At 38.4% G+C, this 21,008-nt stretch overlaps 2 protein-coding genes across 3 annotated transcripts in view; both read right to left on the reverse strand.

The window, feature by feature from the left end:
* Window positions 1–3,373, reverse strand: part of LOC107684905 (uncharacterized) — a 5,441-nt gene extending 2,068 nt beyond the window's left edge. The window contains exons 1-5 of the mRNA XM_016481290.1: window positions 3,172–3,373; window positions 2,811–2,836; window positions 2,258–2,410; window positions 2,038–2,160; window positions 1,685–1,711 (exon numbers count right to left, since the gene is read on the reverse strand). Of these exons, the coding sequence (XP_016336776.1) occupies window positions 1,685–1,711; window positions 2,038–2,160; window positions 2,258–2,410; window positions 2,811–2,817 (310 nt within the window). The 5' untranslated portion in view covers window positions 2,818–2,836; window positions 3,172–3,373. The remainder of the gene's footprint in view (window positions 1–1,684; window positions 1,712–2,037; window positions 2,161–2,257; window positions 2,411–2,810; window positions 2,837–3,171) is intronic.
* Window positions 3,374–13,802: 10,429 nt separating this feature from the next.
* LOC107684894 (serine/arginine-rich splicing factor 6-like) overlaps window positions 13,803–21,008 on the reverse strand; it is a 47,614-nt gene continuing 40,408 nt past the window's right edge. For both annotated transcript variants that reach the window (XM_016481280.1, XM_016481279.1), the window contains exons 3-6: window positions 15,547–15,662; window positions 15,218–15,420; window positions 14,726–14,803; window positions 13,803–14,650 (exon numbers count right to left, since the gene is read on the reverse strand). In XM_016481280.1, coding sequence (XP_016336766.1) covers window positions 14,215–14,650; window positions 14,726–14,803; window positions 15,218–15,420; window positions 15,547–15,662 — 833 coding nt within the window. In that variant the 3' untranslated portion in view covers window positions 13,803–14,214. The remainder of the gene's footprint in view (window positions 14,651–14,725; window positions 14,804–15,217; window positions 15,421–15,546; window positions 15,663–21,008) is intronic.

Raw genomic sequence — 21,008 nt, forward strand, 5'->3', positions numbered from 1 at the left:
TGTATGGGAAACTGGTAATGTATATCGAAATATCGGAAATGTGTTTAAAAATCATATCACCGTTATTGAAAAAAATTATATCGCGATACATATTGATATTGAATTATTGTCCAGCCCTAGGCTGAACGATGTGAAATTTGAGAATTTGTTACACATCCAGGGGTCAGGAGCGTCCAAACCTGTTCCTGGAGGGCCACTATCCTGCAGAGTTTAGCTCCAACCCTAATTAAACACAGCAAAAGCAGCCAATCTAGAGCTATGTTCGAAAACGCCCCCCTATATACACTCATTCACTATCAGTCCACTAATGTAGTCCAGTTGAAGTGAATGAAAACGTGAGCGAATTCGGAAATGCAGCAGAAGAGCTGCCGCTTTTTCATAGTTTGTGCGTGCTGTTTAATAATCATTTGAAAGAGTTTGCAAACTGACCGCTCCGGTAGTAATGAATAGCTTGTATAGGAACCTCCATTAAAGAGGACATCGGATGAAATGTTCACTTTTTCTGCTTTTTTTTTGCATTTAGTTAGGTTTCCGGTGTGTCTGCTAGCTCAAGCTGAAAAGAAAACACGCAGTTATTTCGTTATGGGCTGTCTGAGTCTGAAACCGTATCATTCATTTCAATCTGCAGCAGGTTTCTACTTAAATAGCTAGCTAGCTATTTGAATAAGACCACCTCCCAGCCATATGGAGTCCAAGGCAGCAACTGCAGTGTCGACACGCCCCACAGAAGAGAGGGGCGGGATGAGCAGAGCTCATTAGCATTTAAAGAGACATGCACCAAAATGGCTCGCTGTGAACAGAGCGGTTTTTGGTGTTTTACAAGACCGATGAGGAATTTTAACCAAAGTATGTTACAGACATTTCATGAAGACCCTAAAGAATCACACCAACTTGTGGAGAACGGCCATCCGATGTCCCCTTAAAACTACTTAATAATCAATTAAAAATACATTTATACCTGTATGATATTACGCTGTAACCACTTTGGACCAGCGGTTTGGAAAATGAAAGGACTGATGATTCAACTGCAGGCGCCATCTTCTGACGAGACATGGGAGTTCATTCAGCATGACCCTTACAGTGCATTATGGGTATTCTCTAGCCACTGAGAGTTCATCGGTTGTACACTCATTATTGCGGTGCATTGTGGGATTGACTGAGTACAATCAATAATGTCCACTACGGTTTCGGACAACACTTCAAATGGCTGTTCTCTCAAATAGTGCCCTATATAATGGTATAGGGGGCAGCACAGCCCAGGTCTTCAGAATTTACTAGAAACTTCCATTCAAGTGTGCTGGAGACCCGCTGTCCTGCAGAGTTTAGCTACAGCCTCAATCAAACACACCTGAACCAGCTAATCACGGCCTTCAGAATCACTAGAAAAAAAAGAATAAATAAATAGCTATGTGAGCTGGAGAAACTGCGTGGAGAAATATTCTACCCTCATAGAATTGAGGGTATAATCTACCCTCATAAAATTCCAGACTGTGTGTATTCCGATTGGAACTTTTGAATTTCGTCTGTGAAAATTCACAGAACAATGGTATGTGTGCACACCTTTAGGAGGCGCCGTCATACAAATTGTTACTGAATGAATGGGCAGCTGCTGTGGTGTTGCACACAGCCAATAATTTGATCAGTGGATGAGCGCTATTGAAAATGATTAAATGCCATTGCTCACCTGTGGATTTGTCAGTCATCTCAACACCTGCAGTCGTATGAAACAGATTTGAAGGATATTAATTAACAAGAATTAACTTGGATGAGCTCAAAAAAAACATGGTTTGTTTCTATTCTACAATATGGACAATGCCAATAATAATAAATGAGTATGTGTATACGGTGTAAACTTTTGACTGGTAGTGTATATGTAAAAATTAAACAACAAAGAAAAATTACTATACAGTCCGATACATACTTGATATTCCATTCTCTTTAAATTACAATATAAGAAGTAAAAAAAAAAAAAGTAGTACAGTCCACTCCTCTAAGAAAATTCAAAAATTCAAGAAATGCATTTTAATAGACACAAACCGTGGTTGGTAATATGGATTTTGTAATCCTTTGTCCTTTGCAATATTTTTGAGCACATTGGGCAATGCCAGTGGCTCCTGCCATGGCCTCCATCAGAACAATAACAGGGGATAGAAAACTTCCCTGTCAGAAAGAGCAGACAGCATTTGAGTTGAGAACGGGTGTAAAATACTACCTCTCTGCAAGATGTGTGTTGTAGAAATGGTTACTGGTCAATTACCAATGCCAGAGTCTTTATAATACACAGCGAATCGGAGATGTCTCTTTTTGAGGTGATGTTTAGATGCAGTCACTGGGTTCCTACAGTACAGACAGTCAAGATCCTTCATCACGCTGAAAAGCTCCTCTTCATCAACAAACACAAACACTCGCTCTGTAAAACAGTCAGAAAAATACATGAAATACAAGCTTTATGGAACCATTTACACTGAGATACGTGATTTCCTGAACTTCTAGTGAATTATATTTTGATATTTATGACAGTGTTTAACTGATGCTTTAGACCACTAAAGTAATGTTAATCACAGACCTTATTTTACCCATAAATCAAAAATCTGCATTTTAAAACCCTGTGAAAAGTAAAATTCAAAACCTTCTCCAGTTTTTAGAGTACAAACTTTAAACAAACCTATAAGTCTATACACATATACTTCATATGTATAAATTATACATCTTGCATATTATGTTTATTGTTACTAACTCATCCTAAATACAGTTTGTAGTCTTATTTTCTATCTTATTATAATAATTTCTAATAAATGCATTATACTCACCAGTCATGACTATTTAATTCCAGAGCCTAAAAATATATTTAAAAGACAGAATTAATTACAAGTACCAAATACTATTTATAATGTGCCCTGAAAACTCCATAACAACAATATACTACTATTGTTACTACAGTAAAATTAAGGGGATTTGGTATTAATAACCACTGTGCAGTCAATGCATAAATTACACACAACAGACTGCAAAAGCTTCTTAGAATTTTATCTCATATTAATGCATTATTTACAGTAGGAACAATAACTGGCATTTTAGTGTAAAGTATGGTCCCCATGGTGGTTTTGGTAATAGTAATATCCTTTCAAGCGTTTACTTCGAACCATAATAAACAAAGATGTATCTACTGACCTCCCAGATGCAGATGTGTGGATGTAAATCAGTCAAATTCCTCGATACAGATTTTCTAACGATGATACCACAATTTTAAGAGCATTGATCAACTGCGGTTTGAAAAAAATATATAAGAAGAAATAAAACAAGCGACTGAGCTGCTGTGCGACGCCGAATGTATGACGCCAAGTCACGTGACTGTCGCCTTTCGAAAGACGTGCTGCAGCTGTTAACGAAACCCTGCTGGAAACACACCACCATTCAGTGACTGGCGGTGCCAAAAAGCATGTTTCCCATTCAAAAACAACAATGCATTCTGGCGATAACGTACAGTTACATATCCTTGCTTGTCACACAGCAAGAGACGATACTTAGGTAAGCTACATCATGTGCATTTCATACATTTAACAGCCCAGGATACAAACACACAAACGAGAACTCTTGATTTTGCAACCGTGTGTCATGTACAGTAAATTCACTTGTGATTCATAATTCATGCTCACCAAGAATAGTGGCATTTTAAAATTGAGCAGCTTTTTAAAAATATATATATTAAATCTCTCAAATAAAAAAACCCCACATAATTCAGTATCTATGGCCACGTTCACACAGCAGCAGAATACGGTTCTCAGTCCTGTATTTGAGTCCTTAATACGGTTACGTTCACACAGCACCGGTTATTTTCAGGCGTGACAACCGCATTCTGTAACCGAACTCACACTCCTTCGGAGGCAGCATTTCAAGGCAGGAAGGCATCACGTCCGAATCCAAATTCTGCTTCACTTCCTGTCTCCAGAGGTACCTTCTTCTGTTCTGATCGGATTTTGAATGCAGCATGCGAGTCATTCTATAATTAGGGGTACATGTCATGTCCATGAAATCCATTATCAGTTTTACAAATTTTTCATTAACTTTTCACTTCAAGCAATGATCACTTTTATATCGGGACATTTCTAATTAATTTAATACAAAAATCCAACAGATACCCATCTTTTACCTTGCAAAAATGGCATATTCTATACTGGAATTTGCTGTTTTTGTACTGTCCAATTTGGTAAACGTGAGGGTTTTGCTCTTTAGATTAGCTCTAAAATACATGTTTCTGTATATATTTCTTATAAATATTTGTCTAAAATAATCATTAAATTATGAGAAAGGTGTTTTAAAAAAATATTTTGCTCATGCATCTACATTAAATCATCCATTTTGTATATGTCCCAGAAATCAGTGTCAACTGTGTTACTCCCTGTAAAACCCCCTATAAATCAGCAATGGTTTGTTCCAAAGTCACATGTCCAACATCACGTGATGTAATTTTCCTTTTTTGGAGGGAAATTTTAAGACAGTATGGTAAGTCATAACTTCTCCTTTTCAATATTTTTTCTATATTATTGTCTGCACGTAGAGTAGATTAATTGACCGTCAACTGTGTTATCAACATGTTCTGGTGAACTTGCGTCACATGTTATATTTATAAATATGTAGAGAAAGAATATAAAAACATACGTCAATCAAGGTCACTAGTCCAAGGTCAGCAGTTTGCACAAGGCCCTAAAATGGCCGAAATGTCAACTGTGTTACCCATCAACTGTAACACAGTTGACAAGGATTAACACGGTTGGCAATTCAGTGTCAATTTATGATTCCACTGAGTGTTGTTGATAAAAAAAAATATTCACAAACTATTGTCATTACACAGGAATTGCCTAAAACCATGATTTGCATTACAATGGATAAACTTAACTGATCTAATCATGGCCACACTTTCTATGAACTGACTGGCTAGGCCACTCCATGACCCTAATGTGCTTCTTCTTGAGCCACTCCTTTGTTGCCTTGGCGGTATGTTTCGGGTCATTGCCATGCTGGAAGACCCATCCATGACCCATCTTCAGTGTTCTGGCTGAGGGAAGGAGGTTCTCGTCCAAGATTTTACAGTACATGGCCCCTCAATGCGGTGAAGCCATCCTGTACCCTTAGCAGAAAAACAGCCCCAAAGCATAATGTTTCCACCTCCGTGCTTGACTGTAGGGATGGTGTTCTTGGGGTCATAGTCATTATTTCTCTCCCTCCAAACATGGCTAGTCGAGTTAATGCCAAAGAGCTCAATTTTGGTCTCATCTGACCACAGCACTTTCTCCCAAGCCTTCTCTGAATCATTTAGATGTTCTTTGGCAACTTTAAATGGTTCAGTCCATTGCGGCGTAGAGTGTTACCAATGGATTGCTTAGTGACTGTGGTCCCAACTGCCTTAAGATCGTTAACAAGCTCCTCCCGTGTGGTTCGGGGCTGATCCCTCGCCTTTCTCATGATCATCCTTACCCCATGAGGCGAGATCTTGCACGGAGCTCCAGACCGAGGCTGATTGATGGTTATTTCGTATTTCTTCCATTTCTGAATAATCGCACCAACAGTTACCTTCTTCTCGCCAAGCTTCTTGCTGATGGGCTTGTAGCCCATTCAAGCCTTGTGCAGATCTACAATCTTGTCTCTGACATGCTTTGACAGCTCTTTGGTCTTGCCCAAATTTCAGAGCATCAAGAATTTTGATATGGGATAAAAATCTTCATTTCTCTGTAAGTGGGCAAACTTTACAAAATCAGCAGGGGATCAAATAAATATTTTCCCCACTGTATATTACAATGATTTCATGGAGTATTCATAAATTCGATATGACTCCATGATTTGAAATAAGCCTACCATAATATTAGAGTGATTTGTGTTTTAGGGAGATGGGTTTATCTGCTGCTGAGAAACAGCGCCAGTATAGGGCTCGGCATGATGCTGATCCTGAGAGAAGGACTGCATATTTACAGAAACACAGTGAGAAGTGGCATGATGACAGGAAGCTAGGAAAGGTGAAGACAATGAAAGATTTAAGTGAGAGGGAGAAGAAAAGGAAAAGATCATACTGGAGAAGAGCCCAGCGCCAGACCAGAGAGAGAAAGAAGTGATAGAAAACCAGGTTACTCCACCTCAGAGTCCTGAAGTTGGTCCTCAGTCTCAAATGTCGAGGTACAGGTTTATTGAGCAGATAATAGGGTTCAACAACAGATTTTATTATGAAATCACAATGAAAATACCAGAATATCAGCTTAGCATTCTTTGGAAGGCATAGAACACATGATCATGATGAGCATGGACAAATCACATGATCAATAAAAAATTATTTGTTTATTATTTCAGACAGAGAACAGCTGGAAGGAAAAAAGTCAGGAGAAGGGAGTATAAGTTGTACAGGGAGATTCAGGCTCTGAGGGAAGCCCTAAAGCAACAGTAGAAAAAAACTGACAAATTCAGGAAAAGATGTGAAAGACTACAGCAATATACAGACAGAGTCACCCAGATCAAAAACCCGGCGCCTGTTAAGAACTTAGGAAGGATACCCGTGTCTAGAGAAGTCTGCAAAACTTTAGTTTTCCATCACGCCCTAATACACAACATCAGCAAAACGTATGCCTCTACCAAACACAAAAATACTAGGAAGATCATTGCATGAGCTCCGATTCATTGGGGATACTGACTGTGACTCAAACTCAAAGGATTGTATGTACAATGAATGCCCTGCCTGCAAAAATAAAGACTTCCCAGTTGCAAGTGAGGGGGACATGCAAGCAAGTGTTTTCTTCACACAGTGGACAACTGAGACTGTTGTCAGAGAGAAGAACAAGGAAGGTAAAAAAGAGAAAGTGCCTGTTAAGATCACAGTGAAAAAGAGGACAGAGACGACTTTGCAGAACCTCCTCGAGCTCTTCCATCACCAGCTTACAAACTTCAAAAGACATCTCTTTAACATAAAACAGCAATTCACCTACTTCCGGGACCTAAAGAAGAACATGACAGATCATGAATGCTTAATTCATGTAGATTTTTCGGAAAATTATGCCTGTAAGTACTCCTGTGACATCCAAGCTGTACATTTTGCGTCCAGCCAGCAGCAGGCAACACTCCACACTGGAGTTCTACATGTTGGTGGAGTGGATGAACGTGTGCTTTGACACAATCAGCCCGTCAAAAGCGAAAGGCCCTGCTGCCATATAGACCCATCTATCCCCAGTACTTGACCTGGTTAAGTTCATATCCAAATGTTACTGTGGTGCATTTTTTCAGTGATGGGCCAAGTACAGGCAGAAAGGCAATTTCTATCTATTCTGTACTAGGCTGCAGCAGTGTTGTTTGTACTAGGCTGCAGTCAGGCACCTGAAACTTTCTGGAGGCAAGCCGCGGCAAGGGTGCTCCAGATGGTGTTGAAAGGACCGCAGACAGGCTGGTCAGCCACGGAAAAGACATGCCTAATGCTGAGCTCTTATTCAGTGCACTGCTGGATGCTCAGATGTCAGTAAAGTTGTTCTACATAAGTGAAGAGAACAGAGATGAGGCCATAAAGAGCATGCCCAATAATCTCCCAGTGGTGCCATCAATCATGAGCATTCACCAAGTCATAACACTTACCCTAGGACAAATCATTTACCGCGATGTGAGCTGTCTTTGCTCAACAAGACAGACCATGGAGTGTCAGTGTTACAACTCCAAAACCTTTACCTTCGAGGTTCAGGTAACAGTATCCACACAGGAGGGCAAGATCCAGAATCCATCTGAAATTCCTTGGCAAAACTCTGATATCATCGACCAGTGGTACTGTGTTAAATATGATGATGAAATTTATCCCGGAGTGATTCAAGATTTGAATGAAACTCATGTCAATGTGAAATGTATGCACCGGATTGGAGTCAACCGCTTTTTCTGGCCATGGCAAGATGATGTCCTATGGTGTTTGCATGAAGATGTTATCAGAATGATTCCTCCTCCTACTTCTGTGACCTCTCGTGATATGGAAATTGACAGGGACATATGGTCTAAGATCTCTGACTTGTGAACTGACTGAAAACACAACTGAAAGAAAAGAAACGAAAGCACGATGAAAAGAAACGATGACTGAAAGCACACAAAAGAAAACACAAAATATTGACAACAAAATCAGTTAAGGATTACTTAGTGAATGAGAAGAACAAGAAGATTAAATACAATCAGTTGGAAATGCAAATGAGTTCAGAAAGTACTGTTATAGAAACCACAGAGACATGATACATCACATACACACATATGGATTATACAGACACCAATGAGACATGACTCAGAAACCAATGAAACACACATCTGGACTAGCCAGACTGTTCTTGTTTGCAATAGACACTATGGATTAAATGTTGTTCGTTGTTAAAGTTGTAATCATTTCACTGTAATGTTTGAATCTTTTTTTTAACTGAACTCCGATTAATTGCTTGTACTTACATTTGCTGAATAAAAATAAAGTTTTTATCTTACATTTATCTTTTTTTTTCTAATGTGTCCTGTCAACTGTGTTACTTTGTCTGTCAACTGTGTTATGTGTGGTTTTTATGTCATAAATATTTTAAATGTGAACTAAACTGTAAGATGGGGATATCTCTGGAAATGGTCGTCTTGGGTAAGGGTGGTGAATAACACTAAATTCAGCATACTGTGGATTTATGTTGAAGAAAAGTTTCATCCTTCATGATAGCATCCCACAGAACGCCCATTAGGAAGCCCCGAATTCATATTTTCAAATCAGTTAGACAGATAACCTCAAAAACTCTGGTGAATAGGCTCAAAATGTTTCATTTGACACAGCATTTGTCCGTAACACAGTTGACAAAATAATGAATCAAATGTTAATGTTCATTAACATATTTAAAAAGTCATTAGAGCTTAAGCTTGCCAAATAATTAATTTAGCACATTAAGGGGATATATTATTAAACTACCTAGTTTATTTATCAAAAAAGAATACTGATTTCCTGACTTTTCGGCTGACATGAAATGTACCCCTAAATATAGAATGACTCACAGATGTATCCTTCACTGCCTTTGTTATCCCACAATCCTGTGCGTTCCATTCCGTGACAGTTGGGAGAAAAAAATAAAGATGGCATCTGAAAGTTGCGTTTGGTGGTCAGTTTGTGTGTAAATGTATGTTTCTGACTAACTTTTTGCACCTTTGATGTTGTTTCTAGCGAGAAATCAGTATTATAATTATTAAATATTTGTTTAGTTATCATCAAAACAAGCTCTATTTTGTTGTAGATCATTAAACTGTTACGCTGCCTCAGAAGCCTGTCCGAAATCAGTTTCATGAGGTGCCTTCGTGCAAAAACGCTGCCTGCAAAGTCATTGCCTCATAAGGCAGCAAGTCAGCTGCCTAGGCTTTCGGACGCAGCCAAGTTTTGTGGACGTCGCCATCTTTGATATTATTATGGTTACTGGTAAGGAATACGGACTTGACTCCCATTGCACGTTCATACAAACAGCATTCGAGACACTACTGTAAGCTGCTGTGAACGGGACATTTCGAGACATCTGTAAGTAAATGCGGTTGTCAATCCCAAAAACTGACAGTGTAAACATAGCAGTTTAGTTTAGGTTTTTAATTGTATGTTTATTTAATTTACCAAGTTCCCTGCACTATCTTGAACAGTAGAGAGTGTGGAACCTAACCTAGTCCAATAAAGCACCGTTCACACCGTCGCTGTGTGTCGACTCTGTACTGTGAAGACGCTTGAGGGCGTTTGCTGTCGCTCTAATGTTATAGGTAGACTGCACGTCTGGACATATTAGAAAATGCAAGATTTGAACACAGACTATATATATTGCCGTTAAAACTAAGATATTCTAATTTGAATTAGACTCAAAAGAAATAAAAGTAGCTTTCTGCTGTTGGTGAGTGTTATTTAAACTACAGCAGCGCTCAGTGCATTAAATCATTAACCATTGCTAAACACGGACCATCAATGTATGAATGAAACTCACTAAGACTGTCAACAGTTTCTTTTCCATGCATCATTTTTAATATCCATGTATGTGGTTACGGTTAAATCATATAAATCAGTGAAATCGCTCCGGAACTCTGTCCGGTCAGACGGTAATGTGTGAATGCGACTGACAGATTCGCTCACGAAATTCGCTGTTCATTTGTGTAAACCACTTAAGCTCAGGGCGTTTTTTGGTATTTTCGCCTAAATTTAACATACTCAAATTCAAATGTTTACCCTGCTTTATGAATATAAAAACCAAAAGGAATGGTATTCTTTGTAAAGAAGACACTCCAAGCTTTCAAATGAACCCATATATGGGCTGATACCATATAAGGAAGGCTATGTAAATGAAGCATAAACATTTTTTACGTCATTTTGGTTTAACTGGACCGCAGAGTTTAACTGGTTTTAACTTTGTGTTGATTGTTACCACTAACTAGATGGAGTGTGTTAAAGGAATCCATTTGGTTGTATATATCTATGTAGTGCTTATATAAGTGTAGTGTAGAAGTTATATGCTACATTTTGTTATTGTGGGATCGTTTGTAGGGAGGAGGATGCCATTGAAGATTCATGTTTTCTCCTGTGTTTAAATAGAGAGGGAGTAAGGGAAGAGTTTGTCTTTTCTTTTTTTCTTTTGAAGCTAATGTATTTACACAAACCCTCAGTAAGAATTGATTTCGTTATTTTGGCCATTTCCCCTCCTGAAGTCTTATATTTATATATATACAACGTTTTATCTATACCACATTCTTCATTAATAAAATTAAAACCATCAGTGCACAATTTTCCACACCACAAACTGATCTCCTTCAAGCCATTTCTCCTGTAGTTGTACCTGCACTCACTCACATCATTAACACATCCCTTCACACTGGTGTTTTTCCCTCAGCATTTAGACAGGCTCGTATAACCCCTTTATTTAAGAAACCCACCCTTAACCACCCTTACTACAAACCGGTTTCCCTTCTTCCTTTCATTGAAAAAACACTTGAACGAGTTGTGTTCAACCAAGTCTCAGCCTTTCTCATACAGAAAAACCTCCTCGACAGCAACCAGTCTGGTTTCAGAAGTGGACATTCAACCGAGACTGCCTTGCTCTCAGTTGTTGAAGCCCTAAGACTGGCAAGAGCGGCTTCCAAATCTTCTATACTTATTTTGCTGGATCTGTCTGCTGCTTTTGACACGGTTAACCACCAGATCCTCCTGTCAACCCTATTGGCAAAGGGCATCTCAGGAACCGCACTCCAGTGGTTTGAGTCTTATCTATCAAATAGGTCCTTCAAGATATCTTGGAGAGGTGAGGTGTCCAAGTCACAACATCTAACTACTGTGGTGCCTCAGAGCTCAGTTCTTGGACCACTTCTTTTCTCTGTCTACATGGCATCATCACTAGGTTCTGTCATTCAGAAACATGGCTTTTCATATCACTGCTATGCTGATCCAACACGATTAATTTTTAATGAGCCGAAAAGAATGCACGTCATACCTCTGTTTATCAGTTTGCACTGGCTACCAATAGCTGCTCGCATAAAATTCAAGGCATTAATGTTTGCCTACAAAAACACATCTCTTCCATCTTTATTTGACCCTCTAACTCTAGCACTCTCTATTCTAATTCTATTCTTAAAAAAAAAAAAACTTGCCCCTTTTACACTTGCACTCTATTTATTTACTAACTGCTTGTTTTCTTTAAAAAACAACAACAATAGCTTCTCTAATCGTTTGTATTCTATGTTTTCTTTTTATTTATTATATAATTAAAAAAAACCTTGCTACGTGTATTAAGCTAACTGAGACTTATCGCGCTTGCATATCATTGCTCTCTTGTTGATTTTAATTGCTACTATTGTCCTCATTTGTAAGTCGCTTTGGATAAAAGCGACTGCTAAATGACTAAATGTAAATGTAAATATCTCACTGATTATTTAAAACCTTTTATGTTTTTACTTTAAAAACTGGTGTTCCAATTTGTGCTTGTCCTGGGACCTGGAGACGGGAGTTCTCTTACTCTCTTCTCGCAACTATCATGGAGCAGGTTGGAATGATCTTTTCAGGACAGGATCTCCAGGAACAGACCTCAGCTTTAGATTTGGCAATGGGAATCTGATCCTATAAACCATTGGTTAAGGGTAGCTTGATTCTGGAGCAGAAAACAGAAGTAACAGGTAATGCGTTAGTTAATTGAGCAAACTCTTTACGTCCTCATCTGAGGTAATAACACAAATGCTCATGTGGGACACAAGAAAGCAGGACTTTCTGACTGCAGATTATGGGACTGATTTGCAGGAAAATGGATGATTTTCAGTGCTGGACACACTACGTCTGTGTGAAATCTGCTTTCTGTCTGGCCCACACACACCAAACTGACACCACTTGGTGACAAACGCCGACTGTGGTTTTGCCTCATGTCACCTGTGTCTGGGCTGATGACCAACTAGCATGTGTTCTGCACTCTCCATACCAGGTTGCAGTAGTCTGTATTCATCATTCAAAAAGGGAATCTGGAAAAGCTAGGACTGTGGATATAAAATCGTAAACAGCTGCTTTATCCAAAAACTAGGGAAAAAAAACTGAAATTAGACTGAAAGTCTGGACAAAAATATTTCAAACCTGAAAGACTTTGGGCATGTAATGTCATTGCAGTTTTCATGTTTATTAAAGATTGTTCAAGTAGTACAGCGATTCCCAAACGTTTTTCTCAGCCAAATCCCTTTGGCGAAATATTTACTTGAAATATCTCAGAGGAAGTTAATATTTCAGTAACTTAACACATTCGCATGTTTACAGTTCTCTGATGTCGGTTAATGGTCACATTAGCATGCAGGTAAACAAATTATTTTCATTTGTAGTGTTTGTTTTTCATTTTACATTTTTATGATTTAATAATTAGCTTTTTAGCAACTCACAAACCCACTACACTGTACATATATTGGCAAATTTAAAACAAGCTTGATAAAATCTAACAGTAATTTTAAAAGTAGTCAGATTACATTACTAACTACAGTTTTCATGTAATCTGTAACGGACTACCCAGCTTGGTTTGTGAGGTACTTTTGTGTGCAAACGCTGCCTGCAAAGTCATTGCCTGAAAGGACAGCAAGGCAACTCACTGGCTAAACTTTCAGACACAGCCAAAGCTGTATGCTTATATCACATCAGTTTTCCTTCTCATGCACTTGTTCTGTAAGATGAACAGCCAGTCAGAGTAATTGCTCTCACTGATTAACAAACTAACACTGAAGGCATGTTCACACCAAAATCGATATATACTAGCATCCACACCAATGCTGCACGATAACGTTCTGTCATCTGCCCTTTAAATACTCAAGCTCCTAAAAGTCTAAAGATGGATTCTAATTGCCTGTCAATGTTTTTATTCATCAGCTGGGAAAAAAAAAAATCTGAAAGTGACTCCGATATTCATTCATCTGCCGTTGTTGTAGAGGTGTGGACCTCCCTAATCCTATAGAATTTTTTTAACTTTACAGTCATTATAGTGGTTGCACTTTATTTTACAGTATGTGTACTTACAATGTACTTGGCTAAGAAAGTAATGGGTAATATAAGGTAACTACATGGGTTAGGTGTAGGTTCAGGGTTAGTACCTAGTTATTACCCAGCTACTGTAATCACTATAAGTACATAGTATGTACATGCAGAACAGAACTATAAAATAAAGCGCTACCGTTATAGTTGGTGTGAATAGGACTTATGTACCGCTTTTATCTGCTAAGGAAAAAAAAAAAAGTATAGCCATTTATAAATCATTGATTTTTGGAGAAAATGGCATTAAAAAGAACACACAACAATAAAATTAATAGAATGCATTTTAATAAAACAAAATCAGACAGTTTTCAATTAACTATTACATGAAGAAACATAAGTCAACATTGTTCAGATAATAGTTTTATAAGCCACAAGATGCAGCGGCCTTTCGTTTCCTTGCAGAGAGTCCTTTTCCAGCCACACAGCACAGAGGATCATGGTTTATAAAAAGGACTGACATGCAGCACACTAAATCAAATCACTTATTTTCATGCTATTGTTATGCATATAAAATATCGAAGCTGTGATTCTCTTTTACTATAGAAGATAGGTAAAATAAAACACATGAAATGCCTTGGACTTGGATCCTATCATGACCATTAGAAAATTATCCTTGACAACCGGCCTCTTAAGGAGATGGGGGGAAAAAAACAAAAACAATAATCAGACTGCACTTAATACTAATCTTGGGATGCAGATCTGGAACGGGAGCGGGATTTAGAGCGCGAGCCAGACTTTGAGCGAGAGCGTGAATGCCTGTCTGGAGACTTGTATTGGCTCTTTTCAGCCTGAGGTGATTGAGAGCGAGAAGCAGACTTGGCACGACCCCCATCGCCATTCTCCATCGGTGAAGCCGATCTACTTCTAGATTTCTTGCTGATCGACTTCTCCTTGGAGCGTCCACAATCCGACTTCACTTTAGAAGTGCTCTTAGAGCGGGACTTGCGCTCGCCTGAGCGGGAGCGAGACTTGTGACTGGTTGATCGACTGCGAGATTTGTGTGTACGGGAGCGAGAACGGGATTTACGGTTGCGCGAGCGAGACTTGCTCGGTGGAGATTTGGAGCGAGACCCGTGTCCTGACCTGGAACGGGAGCGGTGTCGGCGAGAGCGAGACCTGCAAAAGACAAACAGTAGCTGAAAGAAGAGATATAAACAGTCGTATTTACATTGTCAATTTTCATTTTAATACCTTGAGCGAGATTTTGAGTTGCTCCGAGAACGGCTGCTACGGCGACTCCTACTACGAGAACGACGCCGGCTATGAGAACTGGGGGAAAAAAAAAAAAAAAAGGATGTACTTTTTTTTTTAAACATACATACTCCTATCCCAAATTTATATGCAATGTCAACAGTAAATGTAAATACTGAGGCTCTTATCAAAGCAGTGCTCTGTTATGCATTCAGTTTGACATAGGACTGTATGTCCAATTAAAGAGGGGAAAGAAATCCTGTTTGAAAACACCCCTTTAACTTTGAAGGAATCATAATCAGCAATTAAATAGGGCCCAAGCTAGAACCTTGTGGTACACCAGAGGTGAAAAGTGCCCAGCAAGATCCCAATCCTAAATGTTTTGAAATGTCTTGAATATCAATCAAAAACCAAGGCAATCTAACGGCACAACCCTACCAGTTTCACCAGAAATTGATGTTGTGCACTTGTTAGTGATAAGTTAGCACTCACCGAGAGCGGCTGCCAGAGTAGGAGCGACGACGGCGCGGCTTGTCTTCAACCAGACGAATCTTCCTGCCATTGATGTCTGTTCCATCCAGTTTTTCTATAGCTCTCTGCATATCAGAGGAGGAGCGGAACTCAATCACGCCCTCATTGGCACGTTCCTTATGGGCATCTGCATAGGTCACCTCACCTGCCTGTCGCATGAAATCCTGCAAAAAGGGAACCCAAACTTCATCCCAACATTGCTGGCGATGGGAAAGTAGCTATTTGAGTATGAAAATAGTGATGCACAGAGATGAATTATTTTACTGAAACTGAAATTCATGAACCTTTACCTTGAGGTCTTGCCAACTGCAACGGCTAGACAGATTCTCCACAATGAGGCGGTACTCCGTGCGAACAGGAGGGCCATACTTCTCCCTTCTAGTGTGACTTCTGCTGCTGTAACCACCTTCATAAGAAAAGGAAAGGGAACAAAAAAAAAGATCCTTTAATGACAGAGAAATCAGGGAAAGACCACATACTTAACATTAGAACCTAAGAGAAGATACAAGTCATATTTGCCCTCTGTTGCTTATTGCCAACCTGTTCAGACTCAAGAGCAGTTTGCTGCCTCCCAGAAAAGGCATTACTATTTGGATAAAAGAGAAACTGATAAGACACACATAAGGCTGACAAGACCATCATTCTCAGTCTCTCAGGGCAAAAAGGATAATTTGATAGGCAGCATGATATATTTAAATGTTTAATATTCAGGCTCACAAACCCTTCACTTCACTTGCCCGTACAGAAATGCTAATGAACCCAATGTCTCCATTTTAGGTATTTCTATTACATCTTGGCTAGAGGCTTTCCATATGGACAACATGGAAATAACTAGTGGCATTCCTCACCATCTATTGGTCTATTGGCAAAAGGCTGCGGTCATCTTGGCTTCCGGTTAGGTCAGCCAAAGCATCAAGGGGCAAAGGTCACACACACATTGTAAGGTGAAGAGGCCAAGGCCAAACCGGTCAGGTAGTCATCTTAGCCACAACGACACTTGGACTCAGCCTCAGCCCCCACTGGACTCTTTCAAATTGAAACATCAAGGACTTTGTTATTATGAAAATCAAATTGGAAATAAAATTAGACTTATACATGGATGTTGATGCTTACTTTCCACTGGGCTAGAACAAGCTTTAACTCAATAAAAAAAAAAATGGCATATTGGGGAAAGAAAAATATACAAAACACCCTAAAAAAAACAACAACAACTGGAGAAGCATGTAAAAGTAGCATGTTTCAAAACAGTCAAGTTATTAGTGATAGCAAACTGAAAACCAAATACTTGAGAAAGAACTGGCAATGACTTGCCCTGATGTGACGGGGTTAAAGGCTAAAGGGACAGATCATTTACTCACCCTCATGTTGTTTCAAACCTGCTTCTCTCTTCTGTTGAACACGAAAAAAGACATTTTGAAGAATGTAACCGAACAGTTGCTGGTAGCCATTGATTTCCAAAGAATGGAAAAAGATACTATGGAAGTCAATGGCTACGGTCAACTCTTTGGTTACACAATTCTTTTGTGTTCAGCAGAAGCAAGACATTTGTACAGGTTTGAAAACTTGAGTGAGTAAATCATGACAATTTTCATTTTGGGGCGAACTATAGGCTACCTTTTCATTCACAACATTTCATTAGCATTACATCAACATAAGGAATCCAGAAAGCTGTGTGAAGCTGGGGCCCGTTCTTCGTACCTCTGATTTGAAAGATGCCAGATCTTCTAATCGTGATGACTGATCTCTGGCTAATTTGGTTCTTCAAACAAATTTGTTGATTTGATTACAATAAAGTTGTCTAAAATTACTGCGCGTACTCGTGTTCCCCGTAAAGGGCAGATGTATCGATACTCGAAACCACGATCAGCAATGCAGCGATGTACAGGCTTTACATTTTTATTTCAATGTTGTAATTAGAGATTCATGTAATTTTATATTTGAAGCAGATTTGTTGTGACCGCATTAAAGTTTCTTTAGTATCTGCATCTCCTGCGCTCCATCAAGTCACTCTCATAGTAGCTACCAGCACTCAAATTAATGCATGCCTCAGATTCACTGCATGTGTGTAAGACTCTAATACAATTATAAAGTAATTATTTTATCACGAATAAATAAACTGGTTAAACTGGTGTCTATAATATTATAGATTACACAACATATTATTTTAAAATTATTATTATTTTAAATGATTGTCTCCGGATTAGTAGGGTACACTTGTAATAAAGTAGCAGTGGCTGGGACAGATTTTAAATATCAATTCCACTTAAAAAGAAAGTTAGTTGGAAGTTGCGTTTGGTCTCATACTGTATCGCATACCTTGTCAGTGTCGTGCGCTTGCGTAGTCTTTTGCTAGCGCTTAAACACACTTTACTGTTATCACAACAAAGGGCTGTGTAAAGAAATACTCTTTGAGAGAAGCAGTCAATCAGCGGAAGTTAAAAGCAAATCGTAAGTGTATTTATTTCTTGTCTCATTAGTGTTTAGCGCAGTTGTCATTGCTAGGAAATGCTTGTTTTGTTTACTGTGTTGAGACATGCTGAAGTTGTATGGGATGAAATTAGACTCAAAATGATTAATAGATGCACGCACAATTATCCATGTACTGCATAAATATTATACATGCATCTTACTAACCACAAACAAATGCCTTTCAATTTGATTCTGTGAAATTCGGGATTAAATGATTGTGCAGCGATTTGTACAAATACAGACATGTTTGCGAATAAAAATGTTCAGTTCTGCATTAATATATCATAAATTGCTCATGCAAAAAGGAATCCATGCATATGTGGATCAGGTGACACGCGTGCATACAAACCATAACATTTGTATTCACAAATATGTCTCTATTTGAACAAAATGCTGCACATTAATGTAATTCTTAAAATGTGCATCACCGGTTGAAAAGCATTTGTTTCAGTGTAGAGTTAAGAATTACATTAATGTCCAGCATTTCCAGCATTTTGAGACATATGTGAATACAAATGTTACAGTTTGTATTAAAGTATCAATTTATGCATGTAGCGGTTAAAATGTGCATTTGTGGATCAGGCGACGTGCGATCATTCATTCACGTCTCTTCTGAGTCGATTCTATTTGATTCATTTGAATTTTGAGACTTTTGTTCCGCCCTTTTAGCCTTGCCCAATCCACACACACACACAGCTCGCGATCCACGCGCAGCTGAGCCACAGAACATCAGCGACCACTAGATGGCACCAGACCCACTCACATGTGCGCATTCCATTGAGTACAGTTTTATAAATGTTACATTGTGTTTTCTTTGTTTCTTTTTGGTTTGGCTATTCTCCTCTGCCCATAGAAATATAATAAATATGTTTTATTGAACTTGTTCTAATTTAACTTATCTTAAGACACAGAATAGCTTATATTAATTTTGCCAAACAAGAACTTTGTGACGGTACCTTGGTTTTTTCTTTCTTTCTGTAATTCAACGGCACGGTGTCAGTTATTCCTTCCTTGTAGGCTATTATTATTATTATTATTATTATTATGCAAAGATGAAGTTGACGATGCTGATTAGCCATCTCCGCACTGCAGTACGAGAGAAATGCACCTTTCATATAAGCCTACAGCATTGCAAACGCTGCAGCCTGTTCATTATCAGAATAAAATACAGTCAACCAAACATATAGATACACTATAGAATCTAGATACACTGCTTAATTAAAACAGCCCTTAGTTCAATCCGTTCCGTTCAGCCTGAGCTCGGGCCAAGCACATATTTACTCATGTGAAGAGGACGATTTTTCATGTGAAGAAGACCATGATTTATTTTTTATTTTTTGGAAAGCGGGTTAAGTACAAAGCCTGGTTTACATAGGCCTAATAAATAGCCAACATTGTGAATATGGAAACATTTGGATTCGTGCCAAATGAGAGAGTAAGAAAGAGGATTATAGGGCCAAACAATTAAAATAAAATAAAAACATCTCCAGAATAAAGTCATTAGCCTATAATGCGAGATTAAACATATTAAATAGTCAGAAAAATGTAGAAATAAAATATTGAGAATAAAAATAATTAAATTTCGAGAATAAAGTCGTTCATCAGCATCGTCAACTTCATCTTTGCAGACACTAGGCGCGTTTCCATTACCCTTCAAATTGCGCAAATTGAAATTGCGAATTGAAAATACGCCTAATGGAAATGCGCCTACTGACTCAGAAAACAGTTTAGTAATAAGTAGCCTAAATAAGATATGTTCTAGCTATTTATGCGATCCGCTTGAGCGCGGAATAGGCTATAGCCTATAAAACGCTCGTTTAGTATAGTTTAGTTTAAGTTAATTTAATAGTTTAATTAAATATAAACGTGCGATTACTAATGGCTTAAATGAGCGACTATAATAGCCCTTTTAATAATAATCATATTAATAATACAAGGAAGGAATAACTGACAACGTGCCGTTGAATTACAGAAGAACAAAAACAAGGTACCGTCACAAAGTTCTTGTTTGGCAAAATTAATATAAGCTATTCTGTGTCTTAAGATAAGTTAAATTAGAACAAGTTCAATAAAACATATTTATTATATTTCTATGGGCAGAGGAGAATAGCCAAACCAAAAAGAAACAAAGAAAACACAATGTAACATTTATAAAACTGTACTCAATGGAATGCGCACATGTGAGTGGGTCTGGTGCCATCTAGTGGTCGCTGATGTTCTGTGGCTCAGCTGCGCGTGGATCGCGAGCTGTGTGTGTGTGGATTGCGCAAGGCTAAAAGGGCGGAACGAAAGTCTCAAAATTCAAATGAATCAAATAGAATCGACTCAGAAGAGACGTGAATGAATGCACGCGTGTCACCTGATCCACAAATGCACATTTTAATCGCTACATGCACAAATCATGATACTTTAATACAAACCATAACATTTGTATTCACAAATATGTCTCTATTTGAACAAAATGCTGCACATTAATGTAATTCTTAACTCTGCAGACACCGGTTGAAAAGCATTTGTTTTAGTGTAGTGACGCACATTTGCGATTTTTTCAAATCGTGTACACGTTAATGAATTGCACTGGGCCTTGTTCGTTGGTAGTTGTGTGTGTGAGCGTTGTGAAATGCTGTAAACTGCGAAAATGAAGTCTCAAAATCCAAATGAACTGAACAAGATTGACTCGAACTAGACATCAATTAATGCACGCGTGTCACCTGATCCACATATGCATAGATTCCTTTTTGCATGAGCAATTTATGATATATGAATGCAGAACAGAACATTTTTATTTGCAAACATCTCTTTATTTGTACAAATTGCTGCACAATCATTTAATCCCGAATTCCACAGACTCAAATTGAAAGACATTTGTTTGTGGTTAGTAAAATACATGTATAAAATGTATGCAGTACATGGATAATTGTGCGTGCATCTATTAATCATTTAGAGTCTAATATCATCCCATAGAACTGAGTCTTATCTAGTTACATAATTAAAATATCTTGTTTTGTGTTCCACAGAAGACAAAGTCATACAGGTTTGGAAGAACATGAGGGTGAGAGTAAATGATGCCAGTTCTAATTTTTTGTTGAACTATCTCTTTGTGTTTTAAGTAAATAAACACTACATTAGGTTAACATCATTTAAAAGAAAGTGCTGTATTACTGTGCGTGACCTTCATAAATGATGGTGTATATCCCTCAGGCTCCGCTGTACTGTCTAAGCCTCCCTGTAGACGGCGTGTTCTTGACTTCAGAGTTTTAAAGCCTCGATTTGGGACCATCGC

Source organism: Sinocyclocheilus anshuiensis, unplaced genomic scaffold, assembly GCF_001515605.1.
Source record: "Sinocyclocheilus anshuiensis isolate Anshui unplaced genomic scaffold, SAMN03320099.WGS_v1.1 scaffold429, whole genome shotgun sequence".
NCBI lineage: Eukaryota > Metazoa > Chordata > Actinopteri > Cypriniformes > Cyprinidae > Sinocyclocheilus > Sinocyclocheilus anshuiensis.